General features: G+C 53.7%; 9 protein-coding genes across 9 annotated transcripts; 2 read left to right on the top strand and 7 right to left on the bottom strand.

The window, feature by feature from the left end:
* Nucleotides 1-1,821: 1,821 nt before the first annotated feature.
* Nucleotides 1,822-2,606, bottom strand: CTAM01_03947 (zinc knuckle; the record flags this gene model as incomplete). Its single annotated transcript, XM_060519977.1, has 3 exons — nt 1,822-2,226; nt 2,281-2,456; nt 2,513-2,606. 3 exons carry the CDS (start codon nt 2,604-2,606, stop codon nt 1,822-1,824), a joined length of 675 nt encoding a protein of 224 aa, XP_060385398.1.
* Nucleotides 2,607-4,379: 1,773 nt separating this feature from the next.
* Nucleotides 4,380-5,301, bottom strand: CTAM01_03946 (uncharacterized protein; the record flags this gene model as incomplete). Its single annotated transcript, XM_060519976.1, has 3 exons — nt 4,380-4,402; nt 4,710-4,842; nt 5,125-5,301. Coding segments are annotated over 3 exons (333 nt in total), but the record flags the coding sequence as incomplete, so codon positions are not given.
* A 2,041-nt stretch (nt 5,302-7,342) lies between these two features.
* Nucleotides 7,343-9,190, bottom strand: CTAM01_03945 (uncharacterized protein; the record flags this gene model as incomplete). Its single annotated transcript, XM_060519975.1, has 4 exons — nt 7,343-7,381; nt 7,924-8,046; nt 8,114-8,418; nt 8,491-9,190. 4 exons carry the CDS (start codon nt 9,188-9,190, stop codon nt 7,343-7,345), a joined length of 1,167 nt encoding a protein of 388 aa, XP_060385396.1.
* A 3,517-nt stretch (nt 9,191-12,707) lies between these two features.
* On the bottom strand, nt 12,708-13,942 carry CTAM01_03944 (WD repeat domain-containing protein; the record flags this gene model as incomplete). The annotated part of the gene is made up of 4 exons (XM_060519974.1): nt 12,708-12,757; nt 12,814-13,569; nt 13,623-13,749; nt 13,805-13,942. 4 exons carry the CDS (start codon nt 13,940-13,942, stop codon nt 12,708-12,710), a joined length of 1,071 nt encoding a protein of 356 aa, XP_060385395.1.
* A 678-nt stretch (nt 13,943-14,620) lies between these two features.
* On the top strand, nt 14,621-15,370 carry CTAM01_03943 (transporter particle component; the record flags this gene model as incomplete). The annotated part of the gene is made up of 4 exons (XM_060519973.1): nt 14,621-14,655; nt 14,711-14,719; nt 14,779-15,001; nt 15,059-15,370. The coding sequence occupies 4 exons, from the start codon at nt 14,621-14,623 to the stop codon at nt 15,368-15,370; spliced, it is 579 nt and encodes a 192-aa protein (XP_060385394.1).
* A 4,092-nt stretch (nt 15,371-19,462) lies between these two features.
* Nucleotides 19,463-22,197, top strand: CTAM01_03942 (SOM1 protein; the record flags this gene model as incomplete). Its single annotated transcript, XM_060519972.1, has 4 exons — nt 19,463-19,972; nt 20,037-20,218; nt 20,288-21,707; nt 21,760-22,197. 4 exons carry the CDS (start codon nt 19,463-19,465, stop codon nt 22,195-22,197), a joined length of 2,550 nt encoding a protein of 849 aa, XP_060385393.1.
* Nucleotides 22,198-24,513: 2,316 nt separating this feature from the next.
* CTAM01_03941 (glycosyl hydrolase family 16) lies at nt 24,514-25,426 on the bottom strand (the record flags this gene model as incomplete). Its single annotated transcript, XM_060519971.1, has 2 exons — nt 24,514-24,608; nt 24,676-25,426. 2 exons carry the CDS (start codon nt 25,424-25,426, stop codon nt 24,514-24,516), a joined length of 846 nt encoding a protein of 281 aa, XP_060385392.1.
* A 160-nt stretch (nt 25,427-25,586) lies between these two features.
* CTAM01_03940 (uncharacterized protein) lies at nt 25,587-26,036 on the bottom strand (the record flags this gene model as incomplete). Its single annotated transcript, XM_060519970.1, has 1 exon — nt 25,587-26,036. A coding segment is annotated over one exon (450 nt), but the record flags the coding sequence as incomplete, so codon positions are not given.
* Nucleotides 26,037-26,048: 12 nt separating this feature from the next.
* Nucleotides 26,049-26,384, bottom strand: CTAM01_03939 (uncharacterized protein; the record flags this gene model as incomplete). The annotated part of the gene is made up of 1 exon (XM_060519969.1): nt 26,049-26,384. The coding sequence occupies one exon, from the start codon at nt 26,382-26,384 to the stop codon at nt 26,049-26,051; it is 336 nt and encodes a 111-aa protein (XP_060385390.1).
* Between the last annotated feature and the right edge of the window lie 223 nt (nt 26,385-26,607).

Raw genomic sequence — 26,607 nt, 5'->3', positions numbered from 1 at the left:
TTTCTTACTTGAGATGGCGTGGTAATGCAGACTGCAGCATGCAAGTCCACCCCTCTCATACGTTGGCTGCATTGCAAAAGTCAGCGCTTGGGAGGCAGGCTGGGGCTAGCCGTTATTCTACCCCGCTTGGACACCAAGGCCGTGCCCTGGTATTCAGCATCGTACTTATTGATGACATTAAGGCTGGCCGACTTTCGACACCGGCATCCGCAGTGTGCACAAGTAAGCGTAGCCTGTTGCGGTACAGGTGATCCGGTAGCCTCACTCAGTCAGACACATGGATGGTGGAATACGCACGTCTACGCGTAGAATAGCCTGCCGACTCTACCGGCATGACGAAGAAGACGAGACGAACACCGACGTCCGGTTACACTTTCCTCGAAAGGATTCCGGGACCGATGGTCATAGCTTTCGGCGTGCCGTTCGTACCCACTCAACTCCGTGTGCACTGGTGCCTACTCATGACCTCATGTCTCTACTACGGGATTTGAAGCTCCTGAAAACCCACGCAGTCGCATTACGGTGTATCATCACCTCATCCATCACATGGTCAAGCCTGACTGCATGTGATTAGGTGCTCTGCGAAACGCTGACTTGCCTGGTGTTCTTCAGCTGGACCACAGCTCCGCATCATCTCATACAGGTGCCGTCTATGCCAGGCCTAATCCTTGGCCTTGGAGTATCCCCAGAGTCGTTCTACGATTCTGCTGTATCTACTGAAAGCCGAGTATTTGTAAACTCCGCAATAAAATCATTCGTCGTTAGTCGTAGCAGAGCTGGCGTATCCTGTTCCTGTAGTCCTGGAGCCTCAAAGTCGTTCCTGTAGGCAGCCCAATGCCCACTGTCCTACAGAATCCCCTGTATAGCATCACCCGGTTCAGATCACCCATCACAACTGCGGCACGCCCTACCCCAGAAGAGACTCGGACAACTCAGACAACAACATCTTCTTTTTTTTGTGCGTCACGCCACAACAGCTTTGCCGGGGTGCTCACCATTCCTCCCTTCAAAGGGATCTTCTACTCAACAACCACTTCCACCGCCCCAAAACTCTTCTTCTTCATAAGATACTTGGATATCTCTCATCCCCTTCCCCGAGCCCCATCTTCCATCCTACGGATCTTCCCGACCCCGATATGCTGGGTCAGCAGTGCAGCCCATGGCCAGCTTTAGCTGTCCACTTATGCCCGCTGCCGAGCACAGGGGTAGTGAAGATTCTGGGCCGCGAACGACCCTGGAACCGTCGTTCTGTAGAATGCTCCCCTTGCTGCCGTATGCCTGAGTCCAGTGGCGAGTTAAGGAACAGACACCGGAAACAGAGTCGCCTCGTTGTTGGAATATTGAACCAGAAGCAGCATTGTCAAGCCAAGATCCTCCATAAGATGGCTATATGGGTCGTGAACTTTTGTTTCCAACTGCGCTGGATAAGATGCATTCAAACGTGCTTGAGACCATCCGTCGTGAGAGTCGTTTGCTATGAAGAAAGGAAGCCTTTCCCGTTTTGTTCCAGAAAATGAATCGTGTTGATGAAGGGGAATCCGTGTAGACGCCATGTAAAAGCAAAGTATGCCATTTGGCGGCATGCCCATTTTATGCATAGATTGAAATAATAACCAGAATGAAAGGTGGAAGTTGTAGTTGCGGTGATGTTCAAAAGGCGTAATGATTGGTCGTATTGCAGATAAATGAAAGCGACATCGCTGAAGGAATGCCACAAAGGTTTTTTTGAGGGAAGCTGCATCAAGACAAGCCTGCCTCTATCCTCAGGCCTAGCCCAAGAAGTCGCAACGTCCTCAAGAGAACATGTCCAGAGATCGCCGTCTAAGCAACGGGGGCAATGGGCGCAACAGCGGGCTGAGGGATGCCAGGGGCAGCCGACAGATCAACGTCGTTGGGGATTTCGCCGTTGGTGTTCTTCTGGGGGCAATCGCGGGAGATGTGACCGGCCTCGCCGCACTGGTAGCAAGTCTTGCCAGCAGTGTTGAGGGGACCACCGTTGGGAGCGGTGCAGTCACGAGAGATGTGGCCAAGCTTGCCGCAAGCATAGCACTTCATGGCCTGAGCCTGGCAGTCTCTCGCAAAGTGGTTGGGACCACCGCACTTGTAGCAGGTAGCAGGACGAGGACCACCGGTGAAGGCACCACGGCCGTAGCCGCCGTATCCGCCACGGGGAACCGGGGGGCCACCTCGGCCCATGTTGACGCCGGCGGGGTTGGGGCACGCGCGCTGCTCAAACATTAATAACCTGGGCATTGGTCTCTAAAAGCTGGAGTTTCTTACCGCAAGATGACCGGGCTGTCCGCAGTTGTAGCAGCGGCCACTGGTGCCAGCGCCGCTCAGACGCAGGGTTGGGCAGTCAGCCTGAACATGGCCGAGTCCCTGGCAGTGATAGCACTGCTTAGCCTCGGTGGTGCGGGGCAAAGGGCAACCGTTGGACTCGTGGCCGGGTTGCTTGCCTACAACCTGGCGTTAATGATATGCCTAGCAAAAAATTGAGGAGTAAGTGACTCACAGTTGTAGCAGAGGCGCTCGGCGGAAGAGCAAACCTCGGCATAGTGGCCAACATTGCCACACTTATAGCAGGCACGACGAGAGAGGGAAGACATTTTTGATATTGTGTGACTGAGACTTAGTGTTAGCAACAGTCTATAGGTCAGTGCTTCGCAATGTTCATCGGAGCCTCTCTGACGCAGCACAGCAGAAGCTCCAATGCTCCAAGTCGCAGGCCAAAAAAAATAATATCGCAAGCAGCAGCAGCAAGCAGCAGCTTTCAGATCGCAGTGTAGTCCGAATTATCGCCTGTCCAATTTGGGAGGATCAGACGCGTCCAAGGCGGAGGTGCAAGCGCCGTGCTCCAGCTCAGCACCGGCGCGGAACTTTGTGCGCATATTGCAATTTTTGATGATCTTCTCCTCGGCAGAAAGATATTTCAGGAGCCGCCAAGTATCGGATCCATCTATTAGCGTGGTGGCGAGTAGCTGAAGTTGAGTTGAGGGATTATCCAAGCCGATCCACCGAGGGCTTTCTGGGAGAGCAGCGCATCGACTCGAGCGCAAGCGCGGGGCCGGGGTAGCGGGGATGATAGCAAGCGAGACGGCGCAATTGTGCGACTCCGGATTCAACACTGACGGAGAGCCGAGAATCGATTACCGGGTCGATGTGGCATGCGGCAGGCCGACGCGGCTGCGGTTGGATTTGGGAATGGTGGGCTAAATTGGATCGCTGCATTGTGTTCGCGGTAGGGCACACGACTGCGACGCGCGAAACTCGGCGCATATGTGCGGAATTGCGACCAGGCCAACAATAGGCGGGGTTGGCGCATCATCGAAGCCGGTCGCGTTGCGCAAACGAGTCCGACTACAGAGCAATGACGATCTGGATTCCATATCTGAATCGAAGTAGATAGGAAGCCGAATGTTGTAGTTTGCGCTCGCCGAATTAATTGTGTTGCGTTGCGATGCGATGCGATGCAAGTCGAGAAGTGTGGGCCGAATGCTGATGCCGATGCCGACGCTGATACTGGTGCTGATACTGATGCAAATATTGATGCTGACGGTGCGGATAGACTAGAGAAACGGCGGCCGCCGTCGCTGCTGCTGCTTGCTACTTGTTCCTCTTACTCGCTACCGTGATGGGCTGGGCTTTCGGGTGCGTCGTCGCATGCACTTGATGCGACGGCAAGGCGAAGAAACGTCACGGCACCACCACATGGCAGCAGGGAGCAGAGGACGAGGGGGGAGGGCCGGGTAGAAGGACAGAGGGGTAAAGGTAAGGTAAGGTATGGTAAAGTACCGGTAGGCGGGCGAGAGCGAATGGGAATTGTGCGGACAAGACGCAAAATGCAGGAACGAAGGGTCGAGGGCGAAACTCACCTTTTCGCGAAAAATTGCCTTTGAGAAAATCGGGGACGTCGAGTTTGTTTCGAAGAGAAAATGCGGTTGACTATGCGGGAAGGGGGGAAATAATAATTTGTGAAGGAGGAGGAGGGGTCTAGTAGTTGGGAGGAAGAGGTAAGCGCAGCAAGTGGCCAGGTGAGAATGGAGTGAGGTAAGGCACTCGCGGTAAGGTACGGAGTAGGAGTAGGAGGAGTATTAGCGGGGATGGGTTCAGGTTGAATGGAACCGGGGACTAGGACCTGACTGAGGTGGGACTGGGACTGGAACGAATAGGTTGGATGGACCTGGAACTTGGAAGTGAGGTAAGGTAAGGTGGGAAACGGAGGACGGAGGCGAGGAAACGTGCTTCCGAATTATATTTCTCTTGCAACCGCTTAGGTTCTACTTGGTAAGGTACAGATACTAAGTTAGGTAGGTACGGATACAGATACGGTATTACTTCCTTCCTCCCCATGATGGTACCTTCCATCACCCTTCAACACCTTACCTTCCCTTAGGTAAGGTACCTACATAAGATAGAATCGAATGGAATGTCCTTAAGCAAGGCAGGTGGCACCTCAGTTGACGACCTGCCTTACCTGAAGGTAGACTTTGGCTCACAAGATCATCGGACTTGACGCTGGCGAAAAATTTTCAAAACACCACACAGAATGAGGGCGAGTCGGAACAAGGTTCTTTTGGTGCCAGTGCGTGAGAAATGGCATCTACACAAGACCGGGAGGCTACCTTAGTAGGAAGGGGGTACATGACAAGGAAACAAGACATCCAAAAGAGGATGGCCACATCCATCACACCTTGTTTGGTGAAGTCTACCTACTTCCTCCGCCTTCTCCGCCTCTTTCCCTGCTTCTCGCCCACGGCCTCTTCCTGCTACTTCGACTGCTCTCCAACTGCCCTCGGTACCTGGCACTTTCTTCTTCTCCTTCTTCTTTTTCTTTCCGAGGGACTTGACACCAACAGTCAGTGACTGCTTTTCCAACCCCTTCCCCTCATGGGAAGGTTAGGTAGCGTTGAGAGGGGGAACCTCCATGTACACCACAACCAAGCAAACCCCTTCCTGAACTTGACGAGAAAGGAAAGGACGGGACTGGGCTGGCTGGATTGAGGTGCTCTGAGCGTGATGGGCTGGGTTTGACTGGGTTGGAGAAGCGCGTGTGGCAGGAGACAAGGAAAGGTGCGTGTGGGACGTCTACCTCGAATCGGCGTAGCGCGTTTGCACCAATCCAACCAAATCACTCAGCTCTGTCTCCTGGCTCTTGTTGGAGGCCATGACATTCTCAACGTGGGCTGGGACTCTGAGAGCCATCACGACTTCCCTTTGCCCACTACCTTCCCGCTGGCCGATAGCCACAGAGCGCACACCTGAAAAGTGGAACTCGATCTGAGATGGTATCAACTGGTCAATTGGACTTTCGAGTCCGGTTCTCTCGTTGCTGACATTTGGAAACCTTGTACCTCACGATGCCATACCTACCTACCTAGCCCATGGAACTTGGAAGAGTTGCACTTGCGCTTGATACGCACCCGCTTAAAACTGCATCCCTTGCATTTGCGGCTTGCCCTGCACCTGCAGATTCAGTCACCCGCTGCTCCTCCCACATCCCACATCCGCCAATGACGGATGCTTTCCTGTCCATGATTCGATACCTACATTCCCTTCCCAAGAACCAAAAGCAAAGAAGGCCCAAACCCCTTTTTGATACTCACCCCAAGCTTTCAAGCTCATGTGGGTGGAAGTTCTTCCATGGGTATCAACTCACATTTGAGAGCAGGAGACAAGAGAAACATGTACACAAACGACGGAATTGATGAAAGAGTTCGAAGCCCATACGATCAGGATTCTGTCAGTCTGCCTCACATTCGGCACAGACCTTGAGAGGACGGGCGCGGACCACGAGGGCAGTTGCTTATCACCATGTCTAGACTCAACACTCAAGTGTCAAGACTACCTATGTAAAGCCATCGACCAAGAATCGTCAAAAGTGGAGGGCGGGGACAAACAAGTTCCCCTCGCCGCTCGGGCCAGGTATCACAACGATGCCCCGACAAGTCACTCTTTAGCCAAGGCCCCTACTCCTGGTAAGTAGTCATCTGTTGGCGAGACTCTCTTGACGCGAGTCTCGACTCTTCACCCCGTCCAAGCTCCAACTCAACTCGTTCTCACTTTACCGAGCGACGGATTCTCCTCATCCTCACTGTCCATCGTTCACCAGGGTCAACTTGATACGCCACATCCAGTCCAATAAAGACAGCCTGTATTATCAAACAAAGTTCAAACTTGTCCTACTCAGCTCGTCTTCCGCTGCGCCAGACCTTGCCAAAATTGGAAGCGCGAGGTAAGTTTCATGTTGTCCTTCTCACAAACCTTGCCCTCACCCTGAACAACCTCACCACGTGCTCACCCAACTCTGCGTTACATCTCTCGTCTAGCGACGAAGTTGACCAGCCAGTCTCACGTAACCACTCGGTAGTTACGGAGTGCGGACACTCGACTCCTGACGAACTAGAGGTCCATGTTCGCAACCTCTGGATCAAAGCACAGAACAAACACGAGCGCACAAACATCCTCTTCTACAGTATCCGTACAACAGCGCCTATCTCACTATCAACTTCACCATGTAGGAGGACCACAGCCACCTCTCCACGTGCTAGTCCTCTTCTGTTGGCACTTGCCTCTCAGTCCAGGCCTCGTAAATCCGCGCGCTAAGAGAAGACACTTGAGCAAACTTGGAACAGTCATCCGGGCCAACGGGGTCAAAAGCCCTCACAGTGCATGCCCACCTGAATGTGCCGCCCAAGCAAAGAGAACCAGACTGAAAAAGATATGTATCAACCCCAGTCCTCATGGCGTCCATGTGGCGGTTCCTGACCCGGTGATTGTCCGTGTGTCGCGACACTTGGACATGTCTCAACATCAATTCCCCGCCCTAATCCCCCTGGCCACAGGTCCGAGGCTCACTTGCAAGTGGCTTGCAGGGTCGAAAGGCAGGAATTTGCAATGGGAATAGCTCTGTGGACACCTGCATTCTCGAGATTCTGAGCTTGCGCAATGCAGCCCGGTAGGTGACCACGGACAGCTATTTCCGCTTGCTCACAGACAGGTTTTCAGGTATCTGATTCTTCCGCCTGGGAAGCCAGAAGCTGCGATGAGCATGCAGCACATAGGTAAAATGCAGCTTTACGTATGGGCTACCGCGACGGATTTGCTACTGCCTCGTTGATTCTGCAGGACGGGATGCAGAACTTTGTCTGACACAGTTCGTGCAGCCGCAGAATACCACCCGTACTAAGCGCACTGCTGTATTTCCGCACCGAAAGGCCGTAATACCCTTTTCCCGCTTGGGAGTTGAGATCAATCATCTTCTGCAGAGCCGCCAGGCCAGATCGTCCGGGGTAAACGTAAGCCCAGCCATGCTGTGGAACCACCCTCGCAGAACACCCCGCAGCTACCAGTCGTCATGCTGAACAACATGCAAGAAAGTGTACTGTGCAGTCATCAGTCTTTTTATACCCTTCTCGTAGATGTATTCTACGTGGTTCTCCATCCGAAATCGCTCGTGTCATGTCTTTTCTCTTATATTACACTTTCGTACTTACCTCCTGAATTGCCAAACATGATATTGTGGCCCCCAGTACGAACATCACCATACCGCGGCAATTCCAAAGTACCGCACGTCATGGCTTCTGCTTCTGCTTGTGCTGCCTTCTGTGCCAGATCCTCAAGTTGGAAAATAGTACTTCGACTTCTCAATGCTCTCACAAATACCGCCAGCGCCTACGCCGCCAAAATCATATAATATAATAAACAAGCCCCTTCTCTGTGCTCAAGGAGTGCGAGCCCTTTTCTTTTCCTTTCTTCTCTCTTGTCATGACCGTGGCAGGTCGATCCCCGTTTACATGTTTACCATGCACTCCTGTGTTCACCCATCCGCCCCCGTTCGGAAGGATGTGTAGGTAGTGGGGTAAGTACGTCAGTCATTGCTGCCGGGGCCATGGATCGGGGTCGAGCTTCCACGACATAGCTCACCCCGTCCTCTGATGCGTATGATGGGGGCCGAGGACCAGTGCTGCTTTCTCCGCGACTGGATGTTCCCTCGTTCGGCGTGGCGTTCGGGTTGCGCTGCCAGTAGATGCGGTTGGGGTCAACTCTCTGAATGCAACTTGTCAGTCCAAAAAACTTCCTCACGTGTAGTACCACACTTATAAGTATTACATACCACACTCTCTCGCCAGAGGCCGTAGGCTGGGGGCTTGGCCAGGACCGCCTCGCTGACCTCTCCTTGCTCCTCTTCATCGCGCGCCAGCACAACTCGGATTGGTTCTCGTGGCACAGCGTAGCCACCGGGTGCCAAAAGTTGCGGCATTGGCGGCCTGGTCTCATCGTCGACCCGCGGTCGGATGACAAGCATGCATAACCGGATCAAGCCGTGACAGAAGAATATCGTGACGAACAAAATAATGAGAATCAACAACACAGTGAACTCGCTACTGCGAATATTTTGTGTGAGGGAGAGTGCTAAATCTATTCAAGTGGTTAGTCTCTGATAATATTACGCCAAACAATTCCCATAAGCTGGGCTGGGGCACCACTTACAGACGGCGAGAAGGAGCGTCAGGAACCCGCCTGAAATGAAGCAGCGGAGGATCTGAGATCGCATACGCCGTGATTTTGGCCATGGAATGCAGAGAAGAAATCGTTTAGGATGGCCCTCGTTGTTGCTGTCCTGTTGCTGTCGACGATGTGCCCGTCGTCTGCGCCGCCGACCTTCTTGTGCCATGTTCGCCAGATGCATCTCTGCAGGATCTGGCCCTGTGAACCTCCTCGTCCCGCTGGAGGTTTCGGTTTCGGAGCGCCGTGCGACAGGCGCTGGTATTGTTACGCGAGTCGTAGCTGATGGTTGTCCGGCTCTGCTCGTCGTGGGCGGTTCGGGGGAAGAAGACTCGTCGACTCGGTTTAGGGGTTGTTGCGATGTCGAATTGGGCCACGAATCGGCGCCATTGGAATCGCTGGTCCATGTTCTTGCGAGGTGTGGCAGGTTCAGACGGGTTCCTGGCAGTGTCGGGAGGCCAATGTTAAACCGTGGTGTTTTCGGGCTGTCGGATTCCTCGTCTCCTAGCCTTTGCATCCCGTTGCCGGGACGCCTCCGTGAAGAGAGGGAAGGCCTTGTGCCAGGCAAGCGCCGCGACCGAGGCCGTGAGCCCTCTTCCATTTCTGGTTGTGTAGATGGCCCTGCCAGAGCCTGCTGCTCGATATCCTCCCCCTGCGAGGAACGTCCTCGCCTAAGAAAATCCATGGCGAATAAGTTGAGTTGTATGCCAGACGCTTTGCCGTTGAGAGTTGGCAGATGAGCTGGAGTTATCACCGTTCAAGTTCCTCGCATTCTTCGGTGTATATGTTGGCTTAGTCAAGGTGAGCGAGCAGTCGTCGAGTGTTTCGTCGTCGTCCAGCGGCAGTCGTCAATGGCGTTGGAGGCGCAGAACGCAACGGCGAGGTTCCCCTGTTGGCCAGTTGCACAAAGGAATCGAGTCAGCCGCGACAGGAAGAACAAAGGCTATCTTGTCTCCTAGTGCGGCAGTGGCGAGCTGAAAGTAACGGGTGGAAAACGGCCGCAAAACACCAATGATGGTAGTCGATGAGTTAACGGCGCCTTGTTGATAAAAGAAGTCCCAAGGGATGAAAAGGGGCGCCTTGCGTGGTCGACGGAAGGCTGATACTCGCGTTCGCAGGAGCACAGTTTGGGGAAGAGGGTATCAAGAAGGGTAACGTTGGCTAGGTAATGTAGCTCCCGGAGCTAAGAGAACAAGCGACGGTCTACAGACAGCGTGACTTAAGGAGGAGGAAGAATAAGGAGAATGAACTAATCTGACAATGAGGGCGAAGACGCCAGGCGGGCTAGCAAGAAGCAGAAGATGAGGACAATGCCAAAAAGGCAGCTGGCGCCAACATGACGCTGGGCGCGATGTGGTATGGTGAAGAAAGAGGAACAGATCACAGAGGGACTGATAAAAGAAGGGAGCAAGTTACGATGGGCCAACAGGAACCAAGGTACAGGGTGGCAGGCGTTGTTTCCGAGCGTCCTCTTCGTGGTCCGCCGGCGACCTCAGCCAGCAGTTCGGTCCAAGGCAGGGCTAGGCAATGCGAGGGATGGTGTATGCAATGTCAAGCCGAATATGAGAGGTAAGGAGGCGTCGATGGGCTAACGAGTCTGGCGTCTGCAACATGCGGTTGGTCTAGATGTGTGTCGTTTGGGGATCAGTGTACGGCGGCATTGGACAGGACAAGAAAAGAAAGCGGCGAAGTTGGTCAAGCAGACGCCACGCCAGTCTCATCCCAGCATACGAGGGATTCTGCGACTTGCGACTCTGGAGAACCTGGAAGGGGGAGCAAGCGGACGGGATAGGGGTGTTTGAGAGGGCAGGACGAGAGTAGGATCTGACGAGGGAGAGGGGGGATTGGGGGAGGAAACGCGCAGGATCTGCAGCATCGAGGATGTGAACAGGTCGTAACGCCTACACAATATCTGCATTTAGACCCTTGCATCCTACCTACATACGACAGCCGCAAGGTAGTCTTGGCTTGGCCCAGACTTTGTTGTGGGCGATTCATTAGTGAGTGTACTTGGTACCTCCATACACACGGAGTATGGATACAGAGAGATGAGATGGGATGGATGAGAGTGTACTCGTAAGGTGAGGAAAGGAAGGCACTTCGTATGCAATGAAACTGAATCGAGGACGGCAAGGATAATGCAGGAAAACCTCTCTCCGTCTTCCTCTCTCTCCAGACACTCGCAGACCTACGGATGCTCGCAGTCTGAGCTCTTGAAGACTCGGCGCAGATGTAGCAGTGCTGGACGGGTCGGGTTCACCCATCGATTATTGACTTCTCTGACAATTGGAGTGTTGCACAGCAGTCAAGGGGGTTGCTTCTGGAAACTTGGGAACCAATCGTATGAGGCGAATGAGTTGACCTCCTCGGACACCGTCACAACTTCACAACCCTCCGCACAGCGCGTGGGACCTGCCCTGGGTACTCCGTAGAGTACGTACCGAATCAGGAAGGGCTCAGGGGGCCCGGCTGGAGATAGAAACGTGTTTCGGATTCTTGTGTCGACGCGCGCCAACCCTTAATTGGACTAGACCCATGAGGGCGCGCGGAAAGGGGTTCTCTCATTGGAGTCTCTGCTTGTCTTGAAGAAGGGGACGCCAACCCAGGCCCCCCCATGGTTTGGGCTGGCGTTTGGCGTTTGGCGGTTGGCGTTTTGAGTCTCCCCCCAACTTCACTTCACGTCTGCCATTTTGTCTTTCCAACTGCTTTGCCTCCAAAGATCCGTACCTCCGTGTGCACGAATATCTGTGAATGGCAATTGTAGGTGACATTGGCGGCAAGAATAGCAGTCTTTTGCGCCTCAGCTTAGCGTCCTTTGCGGATCATTCGTCTCGTTTGGATTTAGATGGTTCCCGTGGTCAAACTCCTGTGATGAACCCTGGCATCTACGTAGCACGGAGTACTCCTACGCAGTAATGAAAACCCATGCCTCTTGCGCTAATGTGGGGGTTATATCGCCTCGAACCTCCACTTGTAATCAGATATCTTCTAATAGAAAACATCCATGGTTCAAATGGGAGAGCAGCAGCCTTCCATTTGATTGTGTACGGTTACTACGCGGACATAGGTCTTGACAACAAGATTGCATCCATCACGCATTGTCACGGTGAGCCGTTGTTGGCGTCTTTCTCGTGTGCCATTACCTCAGCGTACGGTTTTGCCTCTATGGAGATTAGCTGCCGTGAGTACACGTATGACAGCTAGAGAAGGTTTCGCGGTGTGCCGCCCAATTGAATCGAGACACACAAGCTGGGACACTTGACCATTCGGAGCCGACGCCCCTCCGCGTCACCGTCCAAAGTCACTGCATTCAACAGCTGTACTCTTTCTCTTTTCTACTCCTTGATTCGCACTCGGTCCGTCAGATTGCGCAATGTTCCGACCTCCGAGCTGCGTTTCTAATCTCTCTAGAAGCCGATAGAGTTCAACATCCCAGAAACTTCCGCATCACGGCCGCGCACCACACGATCCAAGGAGGAAATACGGGGCCCATGGCCCTTGCTGGACATATGGCTGTGGGCAGCCTAGCTAGCTGGACATGCCCGTGACATCATCTCATTACAAGAGTCATTCAATTGGGGACCATGCCTCTGCAAGCCGAATTACTCCTTATTGAAGCTACGGTGCTAACTTGGTATTTCCTGTGAATCGAACCACGCGATCTTGTGTCAAGGTTGCCCTTATGAGACAAAACGAAGACACATCGGATGAGCATTTCTAGGCCGTGTTACTCGCGAACAAACACGCCTCGCCCAAACTCCCTGCGTAAGCCATATGCAGCTGGCAGCCGCCGGTATCGGCATTTTCCTACAATTCCAACCGGCAGTTCCCGAATATGTCTGCCCGCGTTTGCGTTATCTGATCTATTCCAGTGTTCACGAGATTCTGCCATGATCAACACCGGAAACTCATGCTCGTGTCCCGTTTATGCCCCCCTGCTGCCATACTGGGATGATGTGCCTTCGCAGATGGCACTTACCAGGGCTTGGTATGAGTTGCTAGGACCAAACGTTCCTGGCTTGCTTGTGATGCGATAATACATGGATTGTATATCCGTAGAGCGTCTCTGCGCCGCATATGCACCGCACAGTCCGCACCGAGAGCATGCAGGCAGAATATTGAGTTGGTGCAACATCAGAAGACGCGGACTAGGCGTTGACGATGTGGCTAGCATGGAGAAAGCCCACTGGTGGTGGTTTATTTCACCGCAGCTCCCCCAGTAGCATATTCCGATCAGACGACGCGGAAAGTACTATCACAATTTGTTAGCCCAACGTCAATTGTATCGCGAAAAGAGATAATGCTCACCGATGGGCTCCGTTCCGGGCGCGAACTCGACACAGTTGACGGTTCCCTTATGACCCGGAAGCTTGTACAGGAGCTTTCCAGTCTCACTAGACCAGATAGTCGCAGTACCGTCTCCGGACCCGACAGCCACCTTCTTGCCTTCGGAATCCCAGCTAGCCTTGATGAGGTTCTTCTCCAGGCCCATGGACGCGCCGTCGAACGTTCTGATGGCTCTATCGGTCGGGGCAAATGGCCGAATGTCCCATGTCCTCACTGTGGAGTCCATGGCATATGAAAGCAAAGATTGCGAGTCCGGAGAGACTCTGAGGGAGGTGATCGTATCTTGGTGTCCCAGCATCGAGTACACGACCGATTTTTTGCGCAAGTCCCAGACTTTGATGTCATTGTCGATGCCTCCCGTGTAGACCTCGTTTCCAGCCTCTGACATGGCAATGGCCGTAATGGGAAATTCCGTCTGGATGTAGTCTGCTGCGTTCTTTGATCTCGGATCCCACAAGCCGATAGAGCCGTCGTCACTTCCACTAACTAGCATATCCTCGCCTCGTTTGCTGAGGTCCACTGTATTGACGATCTCTTCGTGGCCGATGTATCTTCGTATTCTTGTTCCGTTCTCGAGGTCCCAACTTGCCAGGTGCATGTCTGCCGAAGCCGAGAAGACTATTTTGGAGTCTCGCGACCATTGGAGATCTAGAATTGCGCCTCGATGGCCGTTAAGAATGCCGTAGTTTTCGCAGTCCCCATACGTTCGCCACAACACTACTCGCGAATTAGTTTCACCTCGCCAGCGATAAGAAGATATTTAAACTGACAAATGCTTCTGTCCATAGATCCTGAGGCAATGAAATTGCCCGTTGGGTCGAATTTCGCAGCAAAGATCTCGCCTGAGTGACCAGATAGTTCCATGACCGGTGCCTGCAGGTTACTTGTGCGCGGTGTCTGTCGGCCAGGCCGTCAGTAAATTTCCAATTGGCAATGAAGAGTAGTCGCATACCGCCTGCACTAACGCACTGCTCTTTCCCGAGGCGTTCAGCCTTGCTAAAGCTCCTGTTGAAGATCCCACATTCTGACGCTTGACGATCATCTGGCTTGCGCCGAGCTCGTCATCCGCCGGTCTCTTCTCAGCAGACATGGCTGCAGTCGTCGAACGTGTTTCTCGAGGCTCGTGGGTGTTCTACTCGAAGCAGGATCGTCGTATGGCGTGAATCGTGCTGATTCGCGTCGATTTGAATGTCAATTGAATCGGGCAAGCGGTTGTTGACTAGAGAAAATGTGTTGGCTGAGGTCATTGGCCCATGCGAGGTTGGGATGTGGACGGAGCTTGCTTCTGCCGATCCCCGAGCTAAAGGTGGGACCTCGATTCAGAGGACCTGGAGAGTCCACCTCGGTGCATCTCAATACCTTGCTTCGAGGTACACTACCATACCTAGCAGTGCGTAAATTACCTCTTGGGTAGGTATCCGTGCCCAGCTTTCATTGCACTTCCCACAAGCTTATCTTATCTTCAACCTCATCGATGTCCACGAACACCAGCTGGCACCTCACGGTTCATTCGAGCCTCTCGTCCAACTCCGATCAGTGCGACAACCGACGACGGCAATAGCCCTTGCGACCGCCGTATCCACCGATATCGAAGACTTGCGACTGCACTTCACTGTACGACGTGAACGGCTCCAGACAACCCACGTGAACGACGCAACGTGCTTGCGATCCGAGGCGGCAGCCACTTCCGCGACACAGCCCGGTACCAGGCGTCCGACGCCAGCGATACTTCCCTCCCTTACTATTTGGCAGGCGTCTGCGAGGAATCATGGCCGCAAGCAAGGCAACCCGCTTGGGAGAGGAGTGCGTTTTCTAGCCAGACCCGGGCGTGGGTAGACAGAAGCTAACAATGCAGCAGAATCTGGAAGTACGTTGCGTGGCACCTGAATGCCCAAGAACGAACAAGTCTGACGTGCTTGATTGTAGAACCCGCATAGACAAAGTCAACGCCGAGCTCGTCACCCTCACCTACGGAACAATTGTTGCGCAGTTGTGCAAAGATTACGATAGCGACTATGTCGAGGTCAACAAGCAGCTGGACAAGATGGGATACAACATCGGCCTTCGTCTCATTGAGGATTATTTGGCAAAGTCGAATACAATGAAGAGATGCGCAAACTTTCGCGAGACCGCAGACGTCATTGCAAGAGTACAGTTTCCCTGACTCATAAAGTATTGAGCCTGCATGCTGACCATTGCGCACTAGGTCGGCTTCAAGATATTTCTAAACATCACGCCACAGGTGACCAACTGGACGACGGACAACAAACAGTTCTCGCTTGTGTTTGACGAAAACCCTCTCGCAGACTTTGTCGAGCTGCCCGATGACGAGCGAGCGCAGGATGAGCTCTGGTACTCCAATATCTTTTGTGGAGTCTTGCGGGGAGCTCTTGAGATGGTGCAGATGCAGGTCGAAGCGCACTTCATCAGTGACGTTCTGCGAGGCCATGACACGACCGAGATGAGGGTGTCATTAGTGCGGTACATTGACGACGAGCTTCCCCCCGAAGATGACTAGATGTGATTGCATCTTTCCACGCAACATTGTTCTTTACCATAACCAGACGTGCTACAATGGGTTGTCCCGCATCGACACAAATTTACTATCTGTCGATGGAAGTCTGGAAAATAGCGCGCAGCCTCAATTCCCTGTTCGCTGGTGGAGATGGAGGGCGAGGCCAGCTTCATCGCTCATGATGATGCGCCAAATGCACCTCCATGGAATCATGAAGTAGGTGAATAACGCGGCCAGGCGTATATCACATATAACAAGATGGAGACAACTGGTGAAGCACCTAAGCCGCAGACATGACCTACACGATATCAAAGAGACTTGTTCATACGAAAGCCACCACTGCCAACGTGAAATCCCGAAGTTGAAGGCGATTGTTGATATGATATTGCTATAATTGGGTACAAGGGTGGGTCAGACTAGTTAGGGAGAAGATCATCTACTGAACTGGGCGTCTTCAAGCACGTGATTATACGTAGATGTGGTTCTTTTCAAAGTTCCTTCGGGCAAGCTGTGTTTGCGGCGATTCAGCCTCTATTACCGCATGCCTTGAAATGAGTTTCGAGACAAGTTGACTTTCATGGAATTGCCCAATAGACCGACGGTAAGTATTGAACTTCATTCAGTGAGCGCTTAAGAAAAAGAGATTTCACCACCGGTGTGGCTACGTCTCTTGGTGCTCATGCTTGGAGTCGAACTCGAGTACTCGTAGCCTGTCGCCGAGTAGGCTGTGGGCGAATTGATTGTTGACCTTGAACAATCCCACCATCCAGCCGGTTTGTCCTGAACCACCGACCTAGAGGGCGGCCTTCTGTTTCTGGTGACAGCAACTGACTTGAGGGAATATATGAGGGCTTCTTGTAGCATGTGCGGAAGGTAAGGAAGGTATGACCAACACCTGCCTTCAGGACTGCCGGTCGATCTTCGGGAAATGTGGGGCATTACGGGACCCGTCATGGGGCACTTAGGATGGCAATGGAAAGTGCCCGGATCCTTCTGACAAAATGGTTACAGTACGGAGAAGCCGTGTGCAGCAGCAGCAAAGCCGGGCAGTTCGCAAAAAGAGTATAAGCAGCAAATTTACACACATGGCAACCAAGTATGCAATCTAAGCAGGATTACCAGGCGACACCAATTTGCGAGTCTTTAATGTTCATTTGCCCTTGCTTCAGTTTATTGGATCAAATGTTTTCAAGTTTACTCCTGTCGAGATGATTATACGGAACCTTAAGCTTGCTCGAGAGGTCCGTGCCACGGCCCATGGCTTGCCTTTCATTTCCCGACTGAAGCTGTTAGTTAATTATGGATACTTAGGCTCATAGAACCTGCGAATGATCACAATTACTCTTTGGCTCAATGCCGGATGGAGAGAACAAGCCCCTTTCGATTCCCAGGCCTCAATGCGTCATATCGGTGTTGCAGAAGCCGACGTGCAACGGACTTGCCGGTACATAGGTAGACATCTGAGCGTGAGGGAGCATGGAACGAACCACCTCGGTTCTCTATTCACAAGCAGGTGAGCGCATTGATTGGAACAAGGCTGTATAGGAAATGCAACAATCGCATCCCAGGCGACGTTGGAGTCATTGGTCGTACTCGTGTCGCGCGGCGTGTTCAAGATGCTTTTGACATTGTGCCTCACGTAACAGACAGGTCAAAGAAGCTTATACACCTGAGGCGATGCTTCTAGATGTGCATGGAGCCTCCAGTCAGCCTCAGAGCAAGAAACCGGTAAAAGGGAGCGGGAGGCGGGATGTCGGATACCAAGTGCCTTGGGCGGATCGTGAATGGTAGTCTCTGTCAGAGCTCTCCACCTCACGCCACGAGAAGCTGGAGGGCAGACGCGTCTATGCCGGACAGGATCTCATTTTGACTGAGACGTTTGATGAAGCGCGTTTATTGGTGCGGCCCATTCAAGATGCGACGTCAGCAGAAGTGTGAAGATTGGCTATGCTGGTGGAAGCGGCGCGCAGCTAACACCCGGTACCGGGTCATAAGCTCGACGTGCCACAACGCGACTTCCAGCATGGCACCCCGGGCTCCCATGCCGATGAGATAAGGTACTTAAGATCACTACCTTAGCTCCAGGGAAGGTAAAGGACCTTAACGTGGGTTGGTGGGAGCACAAGGTTAGATAGCTAAGGTAGTCCAGAGCCCTCTGAAGCTTCAAGCCCAAGCACGTACCTTAACGGGTACCTACCGCCCTAAAGCTTGAGGGCTCCTTCGGAGTCTTTCAGTTCGCCTAGGTAAGATAGTAGTACCCGGAGAGCTGGAAAGCAAGCACGCAAGTTGGAGGTGATTGTCGATTTTTTGCCTTTGACGATTTGGCATGTGGCCTCAGGCAACAAGCGGTCTCAGATATTCGCAGCTCATTCTGAGATATGCGACATGCCCGGCGCGGGTGCGCGCCTCACCTCGTGCCGGGCACCTCACCTTTCTTACAGGACTGGCTACCTTCTGGCACCCATAGCGGCCTACGGGCGTACTTCGTTCAGTGCTCGTGAGGTCTCTAGAATCTGAAGTTTGAGGTGAATAGGTAGAGATGCCGCCTCCTGCCCAAGCGTCGCATGCCCCGAAAATTGGGAAAATCCCAACCCCATCCTTTCCACTCTCCTACTCCCGCCCGTCCTGGTCTTCCCGTCCTCCTTTCCACCCCGACTGTGGTTTTCTGCATTCAAGCATTGTCGACTAACACTTAAACACCCTAAGGTACGGAGTAGGTGCTTTGCCCTCTAACCCAAGGCGCCCCTCTCTTTTCTCCCTCGTCCTCTCGCTTCCTCCGATCTCTACTTCCGCCTTTCCCTTTCCTCCTCAAATCACCTATCCACTTCCACCCCTTGGACATTGGATGGCCTCGCATGCCGATCACATCTTCAATGCCAACGTGGTCTCGATAACGTGTTTGTTACTCTAACGAGTCCTGATTCATGGTCACTGCCCTCGCGCCCCGCGAGACACTCGTCCATCTTCAAACCGACCTTGCCTGATCGGCCTAGCGACCGCGGCTTTAGGGACCGGTCAGTCGACCCTCGCTACGGAATAACATCCCGCCATTCTCCACAGCTGGTAACACCGACGAAGCCAGACCTTACAGACCGACCATCTCACTCACCTCACCCATTATTAGCAGTAACACCACCGCCCAGAACCACGGTGGTCCACATCCACCTTCACTTCGACGCTGCTTTCCCCCCCGAGAGCGAGGAACCCCCTTCCCCCTCCCCCCCCCCCCCCCCCCCCCCACCCCCCCCCCCCCCCCCACCCACCCCCCCCCCCCACCCCCCCCCCCCCCCCCACACCCCCCCCCCCACCCCCCCCCCCCCTTCCCCCCCGAGAGCGAAGACCCCCCCCCCCCCCCCCCCCCCCCCCCCCCAAAAGCCAAACCCAAATCCAAATCAAATACCTAGCCACCCAGAAGGGGCCACACTGCCATACCCTGAGCCACAGCAAGAGCCAGAGCAAGAGCCAGAAACACCAGGTCTTCCTACCCCCGACCCCCGAGTCGCGCTGCTTTCCCTCCTCCTGTCTTTCATCTTTCCACTCTTCCCATTTCCTTTCAAAGTCCCACTCCCTCACCTGCAACTGCCTTTGGTGGCCCATCCCGTCGCCCTTCCGCCTTCTTCAACATCTCGCCCTCGCATCAATCCTCCTACCCCCTCCAACCCAAATCCGCCACAGCTTCTGTCGCTGCCACGTCTTTCGACTCTTTTTTTTCTTCCTCTGTACCAAACCATATCTCACCACCGCCATCGTCACTGGTCGCGCATCCCGCCATCTGTCGCGCGCCTCTGTCTGCACTCCCCAGCCTTTCTCTTATCCGTCCAACTGAAGGCTCCTTGTACCCTTGCGCCCGACCGCTGAATCCGACACGACTTTGCCGCCAGCCGGCTTTTTAGCGCACCGCGTAACCACGTACACGCTCTGCGACACTCCCACCTCCAACCACAAGGTGGCTGACCGACAAACTTTTGACGACATCGACACTCTTTCTTCGCTTCCGAACAACCACCATCCTTCAATCAGCTTCTCCTTTATCCATCGCATCGACCTCACCCCATCTCGTCGGGCAGACGCTTGTCTGCAGCCCGGCTCACAATCATGAACGCCAACGTCAACCCCAACCTGGCCAACATGAACGTCATGGGCGGTGGCCCTGTTGGCGCGCCCGTCCCCATGATGAATAATGGCGCAGTCGCTCCCCAAGTCGCCGGTGGTCCACGACAGATGACCATGCCCACCGAGAGCCAGCGCACTCTGCTCAACACCTACATCTATGAGTACTTCCTCCGCCATCAAATGTTTGATTGCGCTAGATCCCTCCTTAATGGAGACCACCAAGTGAATGTCATGAAGGACGGTGCCAATCGCCGAAGGGACGAGAACGGTAACCTCATCGGCAATGGTCTCGGTGACGACCCCATGGACACCGACTCCAAAGACGACATTGACGCGAAGCTCCCTGATGACCTTCCGGCCCCCAAGCTGCCCATGCCTGCCTCAGAATCATCCTTCTTGTACGAATGGTTCTGCCTCTTCTGGGACATCTTCCACGCGCAACGGACAAAGGGTGGCAACGGTCCCGTCAATCAATATGTCAGCCATACTCAGGTATGTCGTTATCCGTCGGCGATTCTCTGTCTATGTCTGGATCATCACTAACCGAGCTGAATAGCAGCAATCTCGCATGCGACAGAACCAACAGCAAGAACTTCTCCGCCAGATGCGCCCAGACGGCATGGCCGCCCAGCAGCAATATCACTCCCAGATGATGCGCAACATGCAAAATGGCGGTATGGCCATGAACATGCAAAAGGGCAACTTGGCTAGGGCCGCCATGGCGAATAATCAGAACAAGTGAGGCTTTACAGATTCGTGCCTCCCTTCATCATGTGTATGGTTTGCTAACCCAAATTCCCCCTACAGCCCCCAGGCCATGCAAATGCTTCAGCAGCATGCGAAGCAAACCCAGATGCAGCGAGACCCTTCGGACATGGATGGCAACCGCCAACGCCCCTCGTCGCCTGGCTCTGGTGAAAACGCCCCTTCCCCCTCCAAGAGACCACGCCTGGACGGTGCGCCCAACTTCCCGAACCAGCCTGGAATGATGCCGAACGGAAGACCTCAGCAGGGCATGCCGGGCCAGCAGGTGGGGACCACCCCGAACGTAGCTCAAGCCCAGCAGATGCTCATCACCAACGGAATCAACCCGGCGTCGCTGACCCAGCAGCAGTTTACGACATTCTCAAACCAACCACCTGCTGTCCAAGCTAAGTCCATTGCTACATATGCGGCAAACCTCCAACAGCATCAGGCTAGCCAGATGCCTAACAAAACCATGCCTAACGCGCCCGGCCCCCAGGGCCAGGGCTCACCCATGATGGCTCAAGGCCAAGAAGGTGCCGGGCTAACTGCGTACTACAACGCTGGAGAAATGGGTCCAGGAGGAATTCGGCCTGGCCCTGGCGGTGCCCAAGCCGGTGGTGGAAGTAACCACGCTCTGCAGGACTATCAAATGCAGCTAATGCTTCTGGAGCAGCAGAATAAGAAAAGGCTCATGATGGCCCGCCAGGAACAAGATAACATGGGCGGAGGTGCCATGCCCAGAGACGGTCCCGCCGGGCCTGGCGGCCCTGGCGCACCTCCTGGTCCCAATGGCCAGCCTTTCCCGGAGACATCTCCCCAAGGCGCCAGAACCGGAGCTTCACCAAACCCAACGGAGCAGATGAAGAGAGGCACCCCGCAGATGAACAACGCTGGCATTCCTTCGCCGCTGCCCGAGGGTGCTCAATCTCGTGGCTCTCCCAACCCTATGAACTTCATGGGCAACCAAATGGACCCGAACATGGCGCCACACTTCTTCAAGGGCATGGGCAATCAAATGGATGGGAACATGGCCGGCAATCCTCAGATGAATGGCGGCATGCGCCCACCCAGCTCGCACCCTGGTCAGCAGTTCAACGGTCAGATGAACCCGCAGCAGATGATGGTCGCCCGGCAACAGCAGCAACAGGCGCAACAGGCGCAGCAAGCCCAGCAGCAACAGCAGCAGCAGCAGCAGCCACCTCAGCAGCAGGGACAGCCTCAGCAGGCTGGCCAAGGTGGTCAGCCAGTGCAATGGCAGCAAGGCGGGCCGAATGGTCAGATGGTGCCTCAGGGTCCTCAGGGATCTGTTCAGGGTACACCGCAGCAACGGTCGATGCCCCCGCCATCTGCACCAGCTGGCGCCAACTCCAACCGGACGAGCACTTCCTCGCCTCAACAGGCCGCAGCGGCTCCCCCGACTCCGTCACAATCAAACAAGGCGGCGCCAAAGAAGAAGGATACCAAGAACACAAAGGCAAAGGTAAGCACATGGCAAGACACGTATTGCCCAAACAAAACTAACACATGCGCAGGCTGCGGCGGGAAAGAAGTCAGGCAACAACAACCTGAACAGTGGCACTACGCCAGCCGCCGACGGTGCAGATGCGGAGGCTGCAACACCTGCAACTCCCATCACTCCTGTCACCACTGCCAACTTCACCAAGAACGGACAAAATGCTGCCGTGCCAGCCGTGCCCAACGGCCAGGCTGCTGCTCCAGCACCTGCCCCTCAGCCTCAGGTAGCCCCCCAGGCACAACACGATGCCAACCAGAACGGAGGGTTTATGGACAACACGAACCCAATGGTGGACTTCGGTGCTATGGCATTCGCCGACCCGTTGGTCTCGGACAATGTTCTTAACGACTTCGACTTTGACTCATTTCTACACGAAGACGGCGACAATCAGGCCTTTGATTTCAACACGGGTTCATTTGGCATGGAAGGCGCCAACGAAATTGGCGCAGACTAGACGGTTCCCAAGCCTGACTTTTAGGTGTACGATTCCCTCTCGTCTGTGTCATGCCTCAGTTGTGCGTTAGGCGTTGTGTCGATTCCCCAGCCTGATTTCTCCATGCCTCGCCGTTGTACGGTCGAGCGGCATGGTATTTGCGAAGCATGGCTATCTCCATTTGATTTATGGATGCGCTCAGAATACCAAAAAAAAGTGGTTTTTACAGTCTAGAATACATCAAATCGGACTGAGCCCACATCGATTTGTTGGCATGTTGCCAACTGTAACTTTCAGGAGGATTTGCTCGACAATTGCAGTCAAGATAAAGCAGTCGGGCTTAACTCTCGCCGCCTCATCGAGCCTGTCACTTTCCTATTTCATATGCTTTGATTTACCAATCGCCTTTGGACGACGTTTATGTGTGGCAAACACTTGACGGATTGCCCCATTGGCGGCATATTCCAATGAGTCGTTTCGCTGTTCAGCACAGCCTCGTTCTCGACGGCGATTTAATTCCCTTGCGTGCATGTGCCTGGGGTAACACGCATACAAACTTCACGTTACTTTTCTCCTTGTCGGTCGTTGGTGGACGGACCGCTTGCGAGAATTCTTGATCATTGGTTCTGGAGTTCTACTGGCAGGGTTCGCAAAGTTTCGTCGGGTGCCTTTCCTATCGAACCAGTGGGCGTAATCATTGATTGTACGTGGCATACGATGTGCGAATGCAGAGCCCGGTTTCGTTTGGTGGACCCATCAGTGTTGATTTGCAAAAGAGGTGACAAGAGAGATCAAAAGGGGGCAGTTGTACCGGTTGTGGATTGAGTTGAGAGCATTGTATTTACTAGAAGGGCGGGGACACGTTCGATCACCAGCGTCGTCCTGCTATCGTCGTTTACCCTGGGTCCTGTCAGATTATACTGTGGCGCGGTGCGATATTGGTTTGCGAGGATCAATCCATCTTTTTTCATATCCTGGATGCCATCAAATATTAAAGTTCCCTCTGGCATCCCTGTCAATTATTCGTAAAAACATCACCAGCACTACTGCATTGATCATGGCGATCACGATCATGTCTTCTTCTCAGAATGTTTCCGAAGCATGATCGAAGGAGGGAAGGCAAGCCTCAATGTGCAGAAACCCTTCCATCTTTGGGGGCGTTTGATACCGCCCACAATAATCGGAGCCTTCTGACTGTGAACGCCAACGTATCTGTGCTCGTGGGGCTTTCACATGTGGTCGCACGGCTCAGAGAGGCCTGTCCAACATCTTCTGGTCTACCCTGAGCTCTAAGTTCCTTACTGGGCAAGGGAGATCCCCGCACCGCACCGGGCCCGGGTCGAGCACCGAGGCCGCAGGCGTGGCCGTGATCTACATACAAGTCGGACATTTTGCCAATGGTAATCTCGGGGAATTAGACGCGGGGCGGGGGCCTTTTTGTTTTTCATTAATAATCATAGTAGTAATACGTGCCGGTGGCCGGATGCGGCGGCGGACGCAACGGTTGTCGATCTGCAATCTGGGGTCGGCCATGCGACGGGTCATCAGCGGGGACATCCAGAGGCTAGCACCGAGCTTCTTGTTCCTCTTGAACTCTGATCGAGGGTCTAAGATCTAAGATCTAGAATCCAAGATCCAAGATCCAAGATCCAAGGGTGTGTTCTCGGCAGTATGGATGCGCAGCAGCCTTGTGGAAGAGGTGGATTGCTGGCTGTGCCATCGTATATTTGCTGCTTTGATGAGATGGTGTATAATATTCTCGATCTTAAGAAGACGTTGATTAGTATCTGCGTTGGCTACGTATATCTATAATCTACACAACAAACCGGCTGTGTAGGAAATGTTGCAGAATTCGAGTCTACCTAGGCACGTCACAGTGAGTTATACGAGCAAATGGTCTGCATCCGCTCTCATAATTGTCATCAAATGTAGCGATAATTGTGTTCTGGAGGTTTAGATAACGGGGAAGGATTCCCGTGTTGGATTTCAACATTGACTACTATATAGGCGGTAAAACCTAAGAAGTCGCTCCTCCTCTACGCCTGTTCAGGTCCGCAGGCTTGAAAAACAGACGCAGATGGGGGAGCAGAACGTATGAGTGTAAAGGCAGCCGCTATATATCGCTTTCCAAAAAGGGGTATATACCAAAGGGGCAAGAATTATCCTGTCTTGAGAAAAGGAGGAGTGTGCCAAAGGAGCCATGTGCGACTCGAATGTACGAGATCGGACGTTGGGGCACTATGTGATGGCCGGAGTTCATGATATGACGGAGATATGTGAGGGCGGTGTCTGCGAGGCCAAGCTCATTACGAATACAGCCATTAGAGGCAGCTGCACTCAAGGCGACTGGTATACCGTGAGGTATCCGATCTCCATCATGCTTCCATAGCCATCCTGAGTAGCGTCGGTAGGAGAACCCGGCAACGTGCCGCCTGAAACTGGTTAGCATTCTCATGTACGGCAAACGGTCAACCGAGGCGAAAGGAGCGAGAAACATACCAACTGCTACATTCATAAGCACATAGTAAGGCATGTGACAAAGGGTCGCCCAGATGCCTTCGTCACCAATATCGCTGCCCTTGAGCTGGTTGAAGACAACACCGTCACGGTACCATGTGATGGTCTCGGTGACCCAGTTGTTCGACGTGCGGTCCCACTCCAGTGCCCAAGTGTGCCAACCGTTGTCGGGCATCGAAGTAGCCACGCCACGGCCGCTGGGCTCGTTGCAGATGCCGCCGGATTCTTGTTGGCAGTGAACGGTACCCGTGGCGGTGGCCTGGCCGTTGATCTGTTCAAAGATGTCGAGCTCGCCGCAGAGGGGCCACTGAACCCCGTTGCGAACGGCATCGCCCAGCATCCAAAAGGCAGGCCACATGCCCTGCTTATTTGCGTTGTCGCCCATCCTGAACATTGACTGAACCCGCATCTTCCCTCCCGGCTGAGGTGTCCACGCTGCCTTTGTCTCGATACGCGCAGATGTCCATACGCCGCTTGCTGACTTTCGGGGAATGAGCTGGATGGTTTCACCACCCGATATTTGGACGTTCCAGGACGATTCGGTGTAAGTCTGGACCTCGTTGTTCGTGTCGATGGCCAAGGCGACGTTCCATGTGTCACTTCGAGGGGGTGCGCCGGCGTTTCCTTGGAAGGTCTCGGACCAGATGATTCTCATGCCATCTTGTGCTGGGGGCACAAGAGCACCGACGAACGGCGTGAGGGAAAAGAGAAGTTGGGCGTATGTGGAAAGCATTTTTGTCTCGTGTATTTGCTGTTACTGACTGACTCCTTTCTCTGTTCGTATAGTATACTGAATGAATGGATTGGTATTGAAGTCCGTGGGTTCAATCTCGTCTATTTGCGAGCGTTCAGGGGATGAAAGTGAATGGACGATGAGATTCAAATGAATGTGATCACCAAGAAAAGAATGTAACGGCACTGGGCCTAGTAAGTGAAAGTGGGTGCGGTAGAGAACGAGAGAGGCGGCAAAAGCACATAGTTGCCAACGGGCAGCGAGGCTGGGTCGCCTCTATATATATACGGCCAGGAGAAGTTCCTACATGGGAATGGTCCAGACAACGCACATTGGGAGGAACAACCTTGTATTGGGACAACTTGACTAGGGAGCAGGACGACAAGGATGCTATGCCGGGAGCAGGCGATGAGTGACAACGGGTAAGGAGGAGCTTGTGCCATGCCCTTGCTATAGCAAATGGTTGGATTAGGGTAGTTGTCCAGAGGCGGCAAGGCAGAGAAAGAGATTGACGTGGGGAGTCAGGATGAAACGCCCAGAAGCGGCCAGGAATACCCAGTGTGGCGGTGACGATGGCCTGCCTACTTCGCAACTCGGCGCAGTCTTCTTGGTCGACTCTGGCTCAGCCGCTCGGGTTACAGTACGCAGTATCCGCACAGCAGGAGAGCCAAAAATGGGCGAGCAAGGGCATAAACTGCGGTTTGCCAGATAGATCGCGGACGGTAGTGATTGGTACATTAGGGCACTGAGGTGAATATGGATACATGGCAGGGAAAGCAGGGGTTATTTCCAGCATACAAAGTGAAGGTAACTGCAGAGAGGAGTTCCTCACGGGTAGTGGGCGTGGCCAGCAGGCAAGGCCAGGGAGTCCTGATCTGCGTCGGACAAGACGACAGAGAGATAGGGGCCGGCCCAAGATCGAGACCAAGATGTGGACAAAGAAGTTGACGGTGGCCATGGATAAGCCAGCAGGTACTCCGTACTTGGTTTGTGTAGTGAACCGTGAGAGCGAGCCGGAGCAGGAAGAGCTAACTAGGGAATGGAGCAGGAGGGTTGGCTCTTAGAGAATTGACTCGTCAACGATCTCCATCGGTCCATCCATATCCGTACATACACATGGAATGCTGTGGAGACAAGAAAAGAGGCTGAGGTGCGATCACGGACTCATATGCAGACGTGAT

This window comes from Colletotrichum tamarilloi (genome assembly GCF_030869305.1).
Source record: "Colletotrichum tamarilloi strain Tom-12 chromosome Unknown Scaffold_9.1, whole genome shotgun sequence".
NCBI classification, from domain to species: domain Eukaryota; kingdom Fungi; phylum Ascomycota; class Sordariomycetes; order Glomerellales; family Glomerellaceae; genus Colletotrichum; species Colletotrichum tamarilloi.
Note: the sequence above shows the minus strand (reverse complement) of the source record. Positions and strands in the feature narration are given on the sequence as shown.